The sequence below is a fragment of the Lontra canadensis genome, unplaced genomic scaffold (assembly GCF_010015895.1).
Source record: "Lontra canadensis isolate GAN:19392208 unplaced genomic scaffold, GSC_riverotter_1.0 scaffold26, whole genome shotgun sequence".
Lineage (NCBI taxonomy): Eukaryota > Metazoa > Chordata > Mammalia > Carnivora > Mustelidae > Lontra > Lontra canadensis.
Window position 1 is genome coordinate 190,847 of NW_022631020.1, and position 17,573 is coordinate 208,419.

General features: G+C 38.0%; 1 protein-coding gene across 1 annotated transcript in view; it reads right to left on the bottom strand.

The window, feature by feature from the left end:
- The window catches only part of TM9SF2 (transmembrane 9 superfamily member 2), a 58,943-nt gene extending 42,178 nt beyond the window's left edge, over positions 1-16,765 (bottom strand). The window contains exons 1-3 of the mRNA XM_032864079.1: positions 16,447-16,765; positions 3,903-3,970; positions 1,722-1,815 (exon numbers count right to left, since the gene is read on the bottom strand). Of these exons, the coding sequence (XP_032719970.1) occupies positions 1,722-1,815; positions 3,903-3,970; positions 16,447-16,617 (333 nt within the window). The 5' untranslated portion in view covers positions 16,618-16,765. The remainder of the gene's footprint in view (positions 1-1,721; positions 1,816-3,902; positions 3,971-16,446) is intronic.
- Between the last annotated feature and the right edge of the window lie 808 nt (positions 16,766-17,573).

Consider the following 17,573-nt stretch of genomic DNA (forward strand, 5'->3'; position numbering starts at 1 on the left):
CCTTCCATTCTGTCCTTGAAAATTAAAAAAACATTTTTTTGAAGACTTCACTTATTTGAAAGCGAGAGCAAGAGAGCAAGCGAGCACAAGCAGGGTGAGGGGCACAGGGAGAAGCAGACTCCCCACTGAGCAGGGGGCCCCATGCAGGGTCATGACCTGAGCCCAAGGCCAATGCTTAACTGACGGAGCCACCCAGGTGCCCCTATCTTTGAAAAAATTTTAAATTACTGGAATCTTTAGGGTAGAAAATTTTAAATGGCAATATTTTAAGAGGACTTATGGTTGAAAACTGTAAACTTGTACAATTATGTGGATTTGACTTGCGAACTCTGTCTTTTCCCAGTGCTTCACCGTGCAGTACAGTGCTAGAGGGACTAGGATGGGTAGTGGAACCACTCTGGGTGTGCGGATTTGCTGGACAGATGCTCAGTGCAAAGAAGCACCAAGAAAAACAGACGGCGGTGCCCAGTGAGGAAGCAGAGAAGGGAGCTAACCATGGGGTCTAAGTCCCAGAAGACAAGCATGAGCCTGAGAGAGGGATCAGGCTGGGAAATAAAACTTGGGAGTCAAGTTACAGCGATTAAAACAAATGTGTTCATGCAGACAGAAGCCCAAAGTAGAGTTAAAGGAAAGATGTACAGTACAGAGTATGTTAAACCATAAATGAGTAAATCTAATTGTATTTCTATATGCCTGTAAGTGCATAGAAAATGTCAGGGAAGATTAACAAAAAATTGTGATGTGAAACCGAGGGAAAGACAGTCTTACTTTTCACTTTATATTATTCTGTCCCATTTAAGTTTTTATATGGTGATACACTGTTATTATGAACAAGTTTAATTTTTGTAAATGAGAGTATTGTTCTTTGTGTAGCAGAACAGATATAAAATAAACAAGGGACTATGCGATGTGGAATGAAAACAGGCGTTAAGTGTTAAGAGATTTAAAAGGCAGAATAATTCTGGGTGATGATGAAGTATATATTGAAGGGAGTATCTTACACTGTGCTTAGTTTAGTTTAACTGATGTCTTAAAAATGTACTGAGAACATTCCAAACATAATTTCAATGGTCAAAAGAGAAAGGTTAGCACCCCAAAACCCAACGGGGGAGCCCAAGTACTGCTGTACTTGTTCAGAGGTTATATGTACAATATGTATGAATCATGTTTGAAAAGGGGGGGGAAGGAAAAGAGGAGCTGCTGGGGCCACTTTTCATGACTTTCTGGTCCCTTTGAAGGTAAGGCAGGGGGTCAGAGTACTATCCTTATCATTTATAAGACTGGTATTAATGTGCGTTAAGACAAACTTATCCATGACATATCGTGAGAAGGATCCTTCCAAACTGTTGAGTTTAAAAAATTATTTCCAGGGGCGCCTGGGTGGCTCAGTGGGTTAAAGCCTTTGCCTTGGGCTCAGGTCATGATCCCAGGGTCCTGGGATCTAGCCCCACATCGGGCTCTCTGCTCAGCAAGGATCCTGCTTCCTCTCCTCTCTCTGCCTACTTGTGATCTCTGTCAAATAAATAAATAAAATCTTAAAAAAAAAATTATTTCCAGAGGTAAAAGAGAAATGAAATCCTCCTTAGCCATGACAGTTAAGTTATCTCAGGTTTTTCTGTAAGAAAAAAATAAGGAAAAAAAGAAAAGACAAGACAAGACAAAATAAACGAACAAGGAGAAAGCAGCAACTAAATAACTTCTATGTAACACTGAATACAAACCTTATATGGCGAAGGTTCAATTCTTTCCCCGAATAATACCTGACCAAGATTTTCAGATGGGCGTTTTCCTTCTGATGCTTGGCAAAAATCAAACCTGGGGGGGAGGTGGGGAGAGTATTTAAGCTTTTATACATAAAAGGAAATAAGAGTCAAACTCCTAGCCAATCTAGAGGGCAAATTAAGCACTGATCATTCCAGTAGCTCTAGTCAATGAATGAGAAATATAGTTACACTCCAAGTTCCATGTACATTTCCCCAAAACAAAACAAAACAAAAAAAAAAAAAAAGAAAATTAGGCCCAAGAATACTTTGATGTCTATCTTTTTGAAGATGTAAATTATAGTTTTAAAAACTGACACATTATTTTTGTTCATTTCAATAACAAAATTATTTGCAGTATCATTTCAAGTGAATTTTGCTAACTTATCTCCTTTTGTTGTAACTTCCTAATCCAAAGTGTTACATAATAATGACATTTCAGGAAGATGTGCCGAAGTTGCCTGGGTTTCTGCCTCATCCCCATACACTGGCCAACACATCCCACCATGGGAAGCATGGCAAGACAGACCCTAGATAACACGAAATTGTGGAGAAGCCATCTTCAGTCAGCTGCAAGCTTCTCTGTAATTGCCTAGTATTATTAACCAGATTTTAATAAAGTTTTCTTTAAATATTACAGCCAAATTTCAGCTTTGCTATAGAAGATTAAAGGATAGTTTTGTGTTCATTTTAGAATGGTGTGGTAGTACTTGGGACCCATGCAGTAATGGCTACAGACGAGATTCCCAAGAGAAAGATGAATCTCACATAATAAAAAACTACTGGTGGGAAACGCTCAAATGAAGACTTTCCATGTACTGGCTGTAAGAGATCACTGAGTTTTCCCAAGAATATCCACAAAGATTTAAGGAGATACACTTATTTAACCAAACAAAAGAAACAAAAAACTGGAACATTTAAGTCTCTAATCGTTACTTAATGGATGGTCCATCCATTCACGAATGTTATACTCTCTTCTTACAGATGTTTAGCCGATGGATTCTTACAGCATTGTCTTACTTTTTGGTGTGTGCTTTTCTCTACAGTAAACACCTATTTTCTTTTGAAACTTCTAGATACCACAGAACTTAGAAGCCAACTAAAATTTAAGAACTATGCTTTATACTCAACATGGTATATGGCGGTCAAAGCATATTTATGCAGCATTTTTTATAGTATCAAAAAATGAAAATAATCAAACGTTCATAGACAAAGACTTAGTGAAACAAATCATACACGACTCTATATAATCTCTACAAAGAAATAATAAACAGGGGCACCTCGCTGGCTCAGCTGGTAGAGCCTGTGACTCTTGGTCTCTCCTCAGGGTCATGAGTTCAAGCCACACTGGGTGACAGCTTACTTTAAGAAAAACAAAAAAGAAAAAAAAAACAAAAAAGAGGGGCACCTGGGTAGCGCAGCTGGTTAACTGTCTGACTCTTGGTTTTGGCACAGGTCATGGTCTCAGGGTTGTGGGATCAAGCCCCAAGTCAGGCTCTGAGCTCAGCCCAAAGTCTGCTTGGGACTCTCTCTCCTTCTCCCTCTGCCCCTCATGCTCATGCTCCTGCTCATGCTCTCTCTAAAATAAATAAATCAATCTTAAAAAAAAAGAAAGAAAGAATAAACAGCTACAAAAAGGACTAAGGTAACTGTAGCTGTGTATTAACATGGAAAGATGCCTATAATAGATTCAGTGAGAAAAAGATGCAAAACCACTTTTTGTTTAAAACAAAATGTATAGATGTGGTTACATACATTAGAATATGCAGAGAAAAAATGTGGAGAAGCAGAAAACAAAGGAATTGTTTCTGGGGATTATGTGGGATATAAGAATTTTGTTTGCAACTGTGTGGGGTTTTTTATAATTAAAAAAATGTAAAGAAAACACAATGCCTTTTTGTCCTTTCAGATAAAAAACGAAATCCATTGTTTTACTTGATGCTTCTACTGTACTGAAAAAGATCATATTTCACATTTTAACTCTACCTTGGAAATAAAGACTACCCCTTAAAAAAGGTTTTCAGGCCCTGTACATACTTAAAATACGTATGAATTCGTCTGTAACTGTAAAGAAAATAAATTGTTCAAAGTACAAAATTCTGAGGAGTCAATACAATTTTATATAAAAACTGAGAAACTTACGCCGTATACTCATAAGGAAGAACAGATTCCACTGAATCAAGCCTGTTCACGAATAGTTCTATTTCAGCCTGAAAATGAAGAAACACAGAATTAGAATATAAACAGAGATCAAAACTTAAGTCATGCTTAGAACTGAAAAAGAATTTGACATGTTTGAAATGTAGAATTTTATAATATTTAAACATTTCTCCTAAAATCCATTCACTGAGTAGACTTATATGCAATTAAATTACAACAAAATATTTTTAATAGTTGCAGTAATTGCTTTAAAGATTTATTTATTTGAGAGAGAGAGAGAGAGAGAGAGGAGGAGAGTATGTGCGAGCGGGGAAGGGGCAAAAGGACAGGCTCTTGAAGCAGACTCCTCACGGAGTGCGAAGCCCCAGGCAGGGCTCATCTCACAACCCACGGGATCATTACCTGAGCTGAAACCAAGATTCAGAAACAATTGACTGAGCCACCCAGGAGCCCCTCTTTTGTTTCCCCCCAATTTTTATTTATTCATTTATTTACTTATTCATTATTTTTGGAGAGAGAGAAAGAAAAGTATTTGAGGATTACATGAGTTAACATTTATCAAGAACTTTAGTGACTAAAACAAGAAGTGCTAATATATTTATTAAATGAATAAAGGCAAATGAATTTAATGATATTCAGAATAGGTAATGCCTAAACTACACTGCTCATCTGCTAAAATAAATCCTCACCCAATATTGCTGATATACAGTGTAAGATAAGACACTAGCCTCTATACACAGCAGTAAGAACAGTACAATCCCTAAAACTGTAGGCAAATGAAATTACTCAATGGCAATACTACCTCAAACATATACAAATATTAAACTGTGTCTCCTTATGTATCATATTCTTTGTCATGAGTTATTTTAGCTAAAAAGTTAATGGGACACAACATTTAGGCATTACAGAATCCTTGAATAATAAACACAAATATAAGTAACTGTTGTGAAGGCAAAATTCCCAGTTTATGGCTTACTCTGCCAAAATAATTTTCACTAATTATAAGGGGTCAACACTATTATGAACACACTTCAGAATCTAAACCCCCTGTTTAATATATCTTCTTGAAGACTGAAGGGTCCCTAAAAAGCTAATCCAGTTCACATCTCTAGATTTCTTTCTAGGAAGGAACACAGCTATTATATTCTATGGAACTTTCTAGGTTTTGAGTTTCAAAATCTGTAAGTGCCACATTTTCATCACAGAAGTTAAATCCCTTGTGCCACGATTAAGCCTATCCTTCCTCTCAACCTCAAACTGATCAAGAACAGAGATTTTTTTTTTTAAGATTTGATTTATTTATTTGACACACAGGGAGAGATCACAAGTCGGGAGAGAGGTAGGCAAAGAGAGAGGGGGGAAGCAGGCTCCCTGCTGAGCAGAGAACTGGATGCGGGACTTGATCCCAGGATCCTGAGAGATCATAACCTTGAGCCAAAGGCAGAAGCTTAACCCACTAAGCCACCCAGGCGCCCCAAGAACAAAGACTTTGAAGCTAGGTTGCCTGAGTTCAAATCCTGACTATGACATTTACTAGCTGTGTGATCCTAAGTAAGTTTCTTCACGCAGTTTTTCCTTTGTAGAAAGGAATAATAACCCCTGCTTTGAGTGGTTTTGAGAAGATTCAAGAGCAGTGCTTGGTACAAAGCACTAAGTATTTACTGTTATGCAACAATGAAGCAATGATGGACATATTCTTATCTGCACTGTCAAATACCCACGTGGCCATGTGTCATTTAAGATGTGGTTAAAGCTAGGGGCTCTGGGGTGACTCAGTCAGCTCAGTGTCCAACTCTTGATTTCGGTTCAAGCCATGATCTCAGGGTTCTGGGATCAAGCCCCATGTGGGGCTCCACGCTTAGTAGAGAGTCTGCTTCTCTCTTTCTCTCTCTCTCTCTCTCTGACCCTCCCCCTACTCAACTTTCTCTCTCTCCTTTAATATCAAATTCCCATTAAATTTACCTTATCTATCCACTTTTCCTAATCTGGTGAAGTAGCTTCACATTTTACTCCTAACAACAAAGGTGTTAACAAGCATATGTTTTAGCCTTGCTTTGTGATCTATAAGGATGTCTATATCATCAGGGGCTGCCCACAAATTTTTTCAAAACAGCCTACTCCAAAGAACAATTCTTGCAAATCTTTCACCTAAAAACAAAATTAATCTTTACACACAACACATAAATAAGTAGGGAACACAACTTCAGTCTGGAGGCAGCATAGCACCAGATTGCTCAGTTCGTTTCAAATCCTAAATTTACTCTTAATAAATATGTGCTTTTGGTCAAGTAGCAATTTTGAATGTGAGAAATATATGAGGTGATAATAAAACAGTTAAGAATATAGAGGCTGGTCTATAGTTGGTACACAACAACTATAAGGTAAACGATTAAATAAACACTGCTACTATTACTATTTCAGAGAAAACAGACATTCCTGAATCTGAGTATTTATCAGCGTAGGGATAACCTTGAGGGCCCCCCCACTCCCATAAAAGGACATTAAGACAAGAGTCTTCTGATCTATTGTTTATGCCTATTCATTACTCTTTTCTAGCTATAAGTCTAGGGAAGAGGAAGATGGTAATTATCAAGCACAATTCTCACAATAACCTTATGAGCTAGGGATTCTTGCTCTAAGACAAGGAAGTAAGTTCAAAAGCTAGACTGCTAATTCAAAAAAAAAAAAAAAAAGGCAAGGAAACTCAAGTGCCACTACCATCGCTTTCAGTATCTGCTGCTCTCAGTCCTCTACTTCTCTTCCTTCTTGTCTCTTCTGTCATTTTTCCACACTTACTTTTTACAAAAAAGTCAGTCCATCAAAAATATCACCACTAAGTTATGGACCTATTTCTACTATTCGGTGAACTAATCAAAACACACCTTGGATATTCAATTCATCCTATTTTTGTAGCACTTTCATTCCTCCTTTAAATTGTGAAAATCTGAAAATTTAAGCATTATTGTCTCACAACATGCTAAGGAATGCAAATTACAACTAACGATATCTTTAACAAAGAAAAGAACAATTTACAATGTATTTGTAAATATGCTACATTTATAATACTCTATATTTTAAATATCAACTCTTATACTGAAACAAGGAAATTTCAATGATATTTTAAGAATGAGATCCTTGTAAGGACACCTGAGTGGCTCTGTTAAGCGTCTGACTCTTGGTTTCAGCTCAGGTCATGATCCCAGGGCTGTGTGATCGTGAAGCCTGCTTGAGATTCTCTCTCCCTCTCCTGCACCTCCTCCACTCACTTGCGCACACGTTCGCGCGCACTCTCTCATAAATAAATAAATAAATAAATAAATAAAACTGCTTTAAAGAACAAGATCCTTGTAATATGGCAGTAGAGAAAATGTTGAAAATTGGAAGGAGAAAGGAAATGAGACCACTAGTGAGTTTATGTGGTTTAATGAAAGGCAAAAGTATGCTACATCATGACATTCATCCCTAAAAATATAAACACATACGCAGATAAAGCATATAGGAAAAATATAATCAATTGTTGGCTCTAGAGGTCTAGATGGATATATAGGTGATCATTATACTATTCCGTCAACTTTATTGAATTTTGAAGACCATCATAATTAAAAGTTGGAAAAAGAAAGGGCTTTAAAAAACAAGAGAAGCCAAATCAAAGCAATACGAAATAAAGACAAAAGAGTAAAATTTAGTGTAGAAAGCTGTTCTAGAGTAGGAAAGGTAACTTCAAAATAAGTATTAAGTAGGAGGAAACAATATGCAATGTACATGAAAACTGAAAAACATTCCCAAAGAACAAAAAATCCTGAACAACCATGAGAAAATCATTCACTCAACACATTTATTTAATGGCCACAATACTAGACATTATGAAGTGATATAATAATACAAAAGACATGAACACTTGCCTTTGAAGAATTTCTAATCCAGATGGAGAGACAAGACATACATTCAAGAAAGTAAAAGAAGAAAGTGACAAAGCTATTTATAAGTTCTTGGATAGTTACTAAATCCCAAGGGATTTAGGGTTTGTTTTTTTTAATAATTAAAATAGCAATGTGCTGTAAAAGGACATATTTGTTTTTATGGTCACTTTCCACCAAATATCTTTATTTCCCATCCAAAAATTAATTAAGTACATCTCCTTCTGGAAATCTGCCTTAAATAGAGTCAGCCAACTCCAAAATATCACTGACATAACTAAAAAGAGCTTTAAAGGTTACTTACTTCACATTCCTGCTTTCAAAGTGTCTCAAACTGAGTTATTACAAGCGTGGAAAGTTGTTAGCAACATTAAGCTTTTTAAGGAAGTTACAGATAAATCCTAAAGCAAGACTGGAAATTCTAAAGCAAGATTTACACAAAGGAAGACTAATTAAATCCCACCCTAAGAAAATTTTTTTATGGAAATGGTTTATTTAATTTAGAGTGTTATGGTCTCCCTTCTAAATCCTTTTCCTCCCAGATGTACAACTTTTTTTCTGGTCCTAACCTACCCATTCTACATCTGATCCCAGCTTTGGTCACAGCTACACTTTGTTTTACTGCTTTAAACCATGTGTACCATGCCACAAGGCTGCATTTTCCCCCTATTTCCTTGTTCCTTTGTTTTTGCTTTTATTCCACTTTACCTGCCATCACATTGGTTCCAACCACAATCACAACTGGTTTTCGAGGTAGAAAGAAACAGAGAAGAAATGTGACTCTGAACAAGAATCAAAGTAAGTGACAAAAGGCTCTGAGATACTAAGGCACAGCCATAGAAAAGTAAAACTATGGACATTTCAACTGCTTAATATACTGGAGAAGTCTACTGTGGGAAAAATTCCAAAGAAGGAAATCTTAACTCAGACACAATAAAACAATCCCAATGGAAATGCTGGGAACTCATAAATGGATGCTCATGAACTCTAAGTTATCTGACCAGCAATGCCCAGAAGCTGATCTCCAGGATACTTAGGTTCTTCCTTCTATCCCCATCTCAATGAAAAACAAAATTTCAACTTTAGATTGTATCAAAGAGAGGAATAAATATAAAATCTGACTACTTATTGGGGAAGGTATGTGCTATGGTGAGTGCTGTGAATTGTGTAAGACTGAGGATTCACAGCCCTGTACCCCTGGAGCAAGTAATACATTATATGTCAATAAAAAAAAAAAAAATCTGACTACTTAAAAATTGGTTACAAAGGTTAAAACTGCACCAATTGTGGACGTGAAGGATCACCAGCAGCCAGGGACCTCCGGGGTGAGGCAGAAGAGGCAGAGAGTATGCACAACGGAAGACACAGCAGTACCCCAATGGGGTATGACCAGCTCAGCCTTCAGAATCAGGCACTCTGGAACCTGCATCTCTGCGTCACCACTTACCGGTACACACACTTGAGAGAGTGACTACACCTCATTCAGCTTCAGTTTCCCAAATGACACATCACAGGATTGTTCTGAGGCTTAGCTAAGGCACCCAACAAGGTACATAAACTGCCGTCTTATTATCATTATTAGCACAGGAGATAAACAGGTTTGAAAGTTGAGAATAAGGGCAAAGAAAATATATTTCAAAAGGTTCCTCCAAAGCCTTTCATCCATACTCAGTTAATTTTAATGGCAACAGAGGAAGACCTTGTAACCTCATAGAGCACAGGTGAAGTAACTACGATTCACTACGACACTAAGCGGACACTGATTTAAAAAGTACAAAGATGAGTAAGAATTAAGAGCTTCAAGAACTGGACTCTAAGGCCCACAGAGCACAGACCAGTCTCTAGAATTTATGTGTGGGAGGCATAAAGCACATGTCCATGGCTCTGTTTCAGATGTTCAAAAATACACCTTTGGAAGGGCTTCCCTTTGTGGACAGCCAACAGCAGCAGGACAGTATTTTATCCATATTGACCTTGCTTGCTTTCCCAATCCTAGCTCTCAGATCCACTGTCATGAACAATCTCAGTTTTAAAATAATTTTATTCAAAAAATTTCATTTCTGAAAGCGAACTTTCTAAGCTCCACGTACTTTTTTTCACAGCAAAATAAAACAATTGTTGGAATGTGAATTTATCATCGTTAAAGTCATTCCAATGCCAAATTTCATATTTGAAACATTATCAGTAACCCACACACACTGATTAGTTTCCAGAAGCTAAGACTCAATCTCTTATTCCAGAGAAAACTCTGGTAATGTGAAACTAAACACCACTGAAGTAAATATATATCATTTCTATCAGTAAGTTCAAATGTAATTGTATTTTTGTACATATTTCAAAATCTTCACACTATATCTATGTTCAAATTAAAACAAGTAAAATACACTGTTCAAAGCAATATTTAGAAATGCGTTTTCTTAAATTTTACTTTTTCCATATTTAAAGGCAACTGCTCCCAAAATAACAGACACATAATTTATTAAACATTTCTAAACATAATTACCAAGAAAGAACATTTAAAAGTACTACTTTGGTAAAACTGTCACTATAATGGATGACATGATACTATACCTAAAGCCTTATGGACTCCACCAAAATACTATTAGAAATAATAAATGAATTCAGTAAAGTTGCAGGACACAATATACAGAAATCTGTCACATTTCTATTCACTAATAACGAAGTAGCAAAAAGAAAATTAAGAAAACAATGCCATTTACAAATTATACCCCAAAGAATAAAATACCTAGAAATAATCTTAAAAAAGGATGTGAAAGACTTACACTCTGAACACTATGGAGCGCTGATAAAAGAAACCAAAGAGGACACAAACAAATGGTAGTGATATATCACGCTCATGGATTAGAAGAATATTGTTAAAAAGTCCATATCACCTAAAGCAACCTAGAGATTCAACATAACACCTATCAAAAAACCATTAGTAATTTTTACAGAACTAGAACAAAAAAAACTTAAATTCATATGGAACCACAAAAGACCCTGAAGAGCCAAAGTAATCTGGAGAAAGCACAAAGCTGAAGGATTCAACAATCCCAGATTTCAAGATATACTACAAAGCTATAGTAATCAAAACAATATGATCCTGGGACAAAAACAGACACACAGATCAATGCAATAGGATGGAGACCTCAGAAATTAACCCACAGCTATATGGTGAATTAATCTACAACAATGGAGGCAGGAATTTACAACGGGGAAAAGACAGTCTCTTTAATAAATGTGCTTGGAAGACTGGACCACTTTCTTGTACCATACATAAAAAGAAACTCAAAATAGATTAAAGATTTAAATGTGAGACCTGAAACCTCAAAACTAGAAGAAAACACAGGCAGTGATCTCTCTGACGTCAGCCTTAGCAATATATTTACGGATATGTTTCCTCAGGCAAGGAAAACAAAAGCAAAAAAAAACCTAATGGGACTACACTGAACTAAAAAACTTTTGCACAGCAAAAGAAACCATCAACGAAATGAAAAGAAAACCTACTGAATGGGAGAAGACAGATCCGATAAAGGGTTAATATCCAAAATATATAAAGACTCATAGGGTGCATGGGTGGCTCAGTCATTAATCGTCTGCCTTCGGCTGAAGTGATGATCCCAGGGTCCTGGATAGAGTCCCCCATCAAGCTCCCTGCTCAGCAGGGAGTGTGCTTCTCCCTGTCTAACCCCCATCGCCCCGGCTCACGCTTGCACTTGCTCTTTCCTTAAAAATAAATATTTTTAAAAAGAAAAAAGGACATCATACAATGTAATACTAAAAAACAAAATAACCCCATTAAAAAATGGCCAAAGGACCTGAACAGACATTTTTCCAAAGATATCCAGATGGCCAACAGACACACAAAAAGATGCTCAACATCACTCCGCATCAGGGAAATGCAATCAAAACCACAATGAGATACCACCTCACACCTGTCGGAATGGCTAAAATCAAGAAGACAAGAAACAGTGTTGGCAAGGATGTGGAGAAAAAGGAACCCTTGTGCACTGTTGCGGGAATATAAACTGGTGCAGCCACTGTGGAAAACACGAGAGAGGTTCCTCCAAAAATGAAAATACCATACAATCCAGTAATTCCACTACTGGGCATCTACCCAAAGAAAATGAAAATGCTAATCTGAAAATACATATCCACTCCATGTTTACTGTAGCATTATTTACAATAGCCAAGATATGGAAGCAACCTAAGTGTCCACTGACAGATGGACAAAGAAAATGTGGTAAACACACGCGCACACACACAGAAATACTACTCAGCCATAAGAAAAGAGTAAGAGCTTGCCATCTGCAACACTACAGACGAAGCTAGAGGGTATGATACTAAGAGGGTAAGTGAATTAAGTCAGACAAAGATAAACATTGCATGATTTCATTCATATGTGTAATCTAAAAAGCAAAACAAAGGAATAAACAACAACAAAAAGAGCAGAAACAGATCCATAAATAAAAAGAACAAATTGGTGGTTGCCAGAGGGGAAGGGGATGTGGTGTTGGACAAAATGGATGAAGGGGAGTGGAAGGCACAGGCTTTCAGTTGTGCAATGAGTAAGTTACAGGGATGAAAAGTACAGCATAGAGAATATAGTCAATACCATTGTAATAGTATTGTGTGAGAGTTGTAAAGTTGTCCAATTACTATGCTGCACACCTAAAACTAATTTAACATTGTGTGTCAACTATACAATTTTTTAAAAAGTATGATTCTGATTAAGTTTCCTTTTTATTAAAAAATTGTTACACATTCATTTAAACATTTTTTTAAACACCAGGGGTGTATCTTGTCATTTTTCCTTACCGGACAGGAAAGAATTTTTTTTTTTTTAAGGTTTCATTTTATTGATTTGACAGAGAGAGACAGTGAGGAGAGGGAACACAAGCAGGGGGAGTGGGAGAGGGAGAAGCAGGCTTCCCACTGAGCAGGGAGTCTGATGCGGGTTTGATCTCAGGACCCCGGGATCAGGACCTGAGCCGAAAGCAGATGCTTAACGACTGAGCCACCCAGGTGCCCCCATAAAGAAATTCTTAATCTTTCATCCAAGAACACAATCTATACACCAAACAGTAAAAAAGTGGCGGATGTTCTGGAGAGTTTAGTTATTAGATCTGAATTCATGTTGACAAGCCAGCAATTAATTGAAAGTTAAAGGCAGCAACGGTAAACGCACTAATCAGCTATTCGCCAGTAATATCACAATGCCACTCAGCACACTGCAGACCAGTCTAAAGCTAACAGCATTCAGCCGCTAACTGAAACGATCAAAACTCTTATAAGGTAGATCAGAACTGCACATTTTACTCTGTGAAGATCTATTAACTTCTAATCAGGGCTTTACTCTATTTATTGCAGTCAACATACTGTCCCTTGATTTTAAGGAAGTTAAATGGATTCTAGAGGAAAACACCACCACAGTTCAATCCTTTTATTACTATGGTTTCAAAAACTAATAACACAAGATAGATAACAGAAAAAAATTAAAAGAGAAACCTTAATAGCAACAAAAATAATAAACTGTTAACGTTTTCCATACCACCACACAGCTATTAAAACAATAAAAATTATAAAATACTGTGGAGACACAGGGTATCATATAGCTTAAGGCATTCTAAATCAAGCCTAGCTTTTTTTTTCCCCCAAACCTATCTTTTTTGAAAGAAGCTTGGCAATATTAAATAGAGCTATAAAACTGCTTCTTGCCTCTGACCTAGCAATTTTATATTTGGGAATATGTAAGTAATTCCTGCTAAATACATTCTAGCAAAATTATTCATAACAGAAAAAAACTGGGACCAATCTCAATGCCTATAGGCAAGAAACTGCCTATATGCGGTTAAAAAAACCACAGTACAGTAATAGAATACTATATGGCCAATAAAAACCAGTAAGAATGTGCACTATGTTGATATTCAAATCATGTGCCTGTAGTGATATTAAGTTTAAGAAAAAAAGGAACCCACAAAACAGAGTCACAGTATTTACAAAGGCTAATAAATATCATAAATCAGAAGTTAGAGCAATATAAATAGTATTTTATGTTCAATGGACTCCTATTTCTCTGCCAATAATTTGGACATAAAATAATTTGGAGAGGAGAAAATGACCAAATCCTCAGGGTTCTTTTGATTGTCTTTCAATAATATACATAGTGAGCTAAATGCAGGACACTGTACATGTAATGCTTACATTATAAAAATTACACTGCTGACGACATACTTGTTTTATCTCTATACTAATAAATGTTTTATAATATCACAACTGACAAATATTGTGCTTCTTCGCTAATAAATGCAAAAAAACACTTTTCAAGGGGAGTAAATAATAAGCAAATAGGATTATCCCTATCTTACAGATGGAAAAACTGATGGAAACAGTATCAGTATCCTACCCAATTCATCCAACTCCTGATTTCCTATGCTAACAGTAGCTTCTGGAAATTTTTCCCATTCATAACATTTTATTTTTCATTATTTAGTTTAAAAATAATTCCCTTCAGCTCTTCTGAACAGTATATACATGACTGTCCTCCTTAAATACGAAATATGAGGAAAAAATTAACACCCTGACTGAAGTAATGAAAATTTGAACTATTTACTACTGTTTTTCTTCTCTTGAGAGGCAACAAGATACACTAAAGTTTACTTTAAATTTTCTATCCCAGTTAGTCAAATTGTAGGAAAAAAATGCTAAAGGTACATCTTTCTGCTCTTCTAGGAGTTGTTTCCATTGACCAAGAGGTGAGAGCAGCTAGTAACAAAGATGAAATCCAAACATTTCAGAAAAAAACGTTTTGCCTTGCTGTTTTATCTCTATAGCTTTGAAAATTAAAAATCCCAAAGGACTCCCCCAAATTAACCATAAGTTAACTTAAAAGTAGCTACTTAAAGGCCCTGTTGAGAAACCAAAAATCATCTAAGAGGCGGATCACCTCTTTGGAAAACATTCATTTTTCCAAAGTCCATTCCAAATGTTACTTCCTTTCTGCAGCTTTCCCCTAAAGACTTCAATCCACAGATGTTTCCTCATTTGTGTTTTAAAGCACTTTGGACATACATCTTTTATAACGTATCAGATTTCAGTAATCTGTTCATAAGCTTATGTCCTTTACTTTGAGGTCCCTAGAAGACAGGGATACATTTTTTTTGTCTCTAAAGCACCAGGAATACCATACAAGGTTGTCGTTAAATTTAAATTTAAAGACAAAACACTAGGTTTTAAAGGTTGGTTACTAAAATATTTAACAGAAAAACCAGTGTGCTTTCAAAATCAGCGCTCTCTTCCACTTGTAAGCACTATATATTCTTTCAATCATATCTCTCAAAGAGTGAAAGCTTCTTGCACTGCAGGGTATGAGAGTTACAGTATGCAAGTGGTAACTGCGGACTTGAGTAAACCTTAAAGATCCTTAGACATTTTGAGAGATCCAAGATTTTAAAACAAACTGTAAAATGCTATGAAAAATTTAATAGCTTATTTAATGCCCTAAAATAAGCTTGAAATTCATAGCTACAGTAAAGCTAGCAGTAATAAAATAAACACCAGCCTTTAAAAATAAATCAAACTTAGTAAATAAGCCTATTTATAGACTGTAAAAGTTTGCCGAACGATTATTTGAATTGTTAAAATTATTAATGGTTTCAAAGAGATCCTCACGCCCCAATGCTAAGTGTTAGCAACTTAAAATTACGTAAATTATGATGCTCTGTATCGAATAAGCTAAAAGCAAATGACTTATGACTCTTCACTAGCAGTTAAACTGAAAACCTTGCGTGTAAAGATTTTAAGAGATCAAAGTTTTCAAAATTTGCCCTAGGAAGAAAACGCGTTTCTCCTGTCATCTGCTCTTTTTAAGTGTTTAAAACACTCTCTGAAAAACTAACCCGGTGGGATCTTGTGCATTTTTTGCATGTTAAAAAAAAAAATCTTAACTTAAAAGATAGAAATTAACGATCTCAACTATTACAGCAATTTTTCTTTCTTCTTTCTTTCTTTCTTTCTTTCTTTCTTTCTTTCTTTCTTTTTTAACCAATGCAGTTTATGCGGTTCTGGGTGTTATAATTCACAAATAGGGAACGAACTGCTAAGCGTTAAGCTAAAATACCAATGTCCTAGAAAGAAACAAACTCTCAGAACCAACCAGGAGTTCCAAGAAAGTAGAATAGGACGAGAAGCAATTAAATAAAAAGTAACTGGAAGACCTGGTAGTCCACTTCTCGGAGTGCGTGACACAGGGCTGTGAGCGAACACGCACCCGTTAATGCTTGCTGACCTGCATGCACCCAACTCCAACAGAGAGCCATACATACAAAGTCCCTGTTTCCAGGCAAACTAAATACAGCTGCTCGTATTTTGCTTCGTATCTAAATACAGACCTCTAGACGGGAGGCGAGCCTGAGGCCCACCGAGTCCCGCAGAATCTATCCTCAAAGGCCGTTCCAGAACCTCCGACTCACGGCCGGGCCGAACCCAAGCACTTCTAGGGACACCAGACCTACCCCAGCTACGCCCCCTTCCTCTCGGACCTCAGCTCCCTGTGTAAGCGGAGGCTCCCCTTCGGTTAGAGCACTCAAGGTCCGCCAGGCCTCACCCACCTTACACTCGTCACTCTTTTTTTCTTCTTCGCAGAAGTTGACCGGCGCCAGGCCGGGGAGGTAGAAGGCGGCGCCCGGACGCGGGCCTGGGGCCGCCTCCAGCAGGAGCAGCACCAGCAGCAGCGGCCCCGGCCACCGAGGTTGCGACAACGCCGGCAGCCTCGCGCTCATGACTGCTGTTTCGGGGAAAGGGCAGCCGAGCCGAGGGGCTGAAGAGGGAAGGAGGGACGGGGAGCCTTGGAGACGACTACAAGACCGCGGCAGCTGAGGAAGGACGGCTCAGCCACGGACAGTTCCGGTTGCGCTAGGAGACACCGCGGGTCCCGCAACAGAAACCGAAGCGGAGCTCGACAGAGCATGCGCAAAGCCGCCTGCACATGCTCAGTGAGAGGGGCCGCTAGCCCCGGGAGGAGTTTCCGGGAGGGAGCGTGGAGGAAATCCACTTTCCAGGTTTTCAGCCGGCCGACTAGGTGGTTGCCTGCTTCCGCGTTCGCGGTCGGGTTCCAAATTCGATCTAGAGTTCCCTAAGGGCTTCGGAGAGCATCCCACCGCCAGGCTGGCGCCCCCAGCTTGTCTCTTTGGTTCAGGTTTTCATAACAACCGTGAGGTTTCCTCCCCACACTGCCCGCAGCACTTCGACCCTTGTTACAGAGTTGGTGTTCCACAAAGTACCTGCTGATGGAAGCGGCGTCGGCGACGGGAAGTTCGGGAGACACCTGGTTGGGATCAGGATACGGAAAAAAAAGGGGAAAGAACTAGCCAGAAAGTATCAAATACTCAGGTGCTTTCACGGATGGGTTCCAAGTATTGGATACCATGGGACATTCTTTTTTTTTTTTTTTTAAGATTTTATTTATTTATTTGTCAGAGAGAGAGAGGGAGGGAGAACACAAGCAGGCAGAGAGGCAGGCAGAGGCAGAGAGAGAAGCAGGCTCCCCGCTGAGCAAGGAGCCCGATGTAGGACTCGATCCCAGGACCCTGGGATCACGACCTGAGCCGAAGGCAGCGGCTTAACCAACTGAGCCACCCAGGCGTCCCACCATGGGACATTCTTGAGCGACATGGTGATTGCACAGAATAAACAAGATCTCTTTGAGGATGAGTGAAAGTGGGGTGGGGAGAAAAGC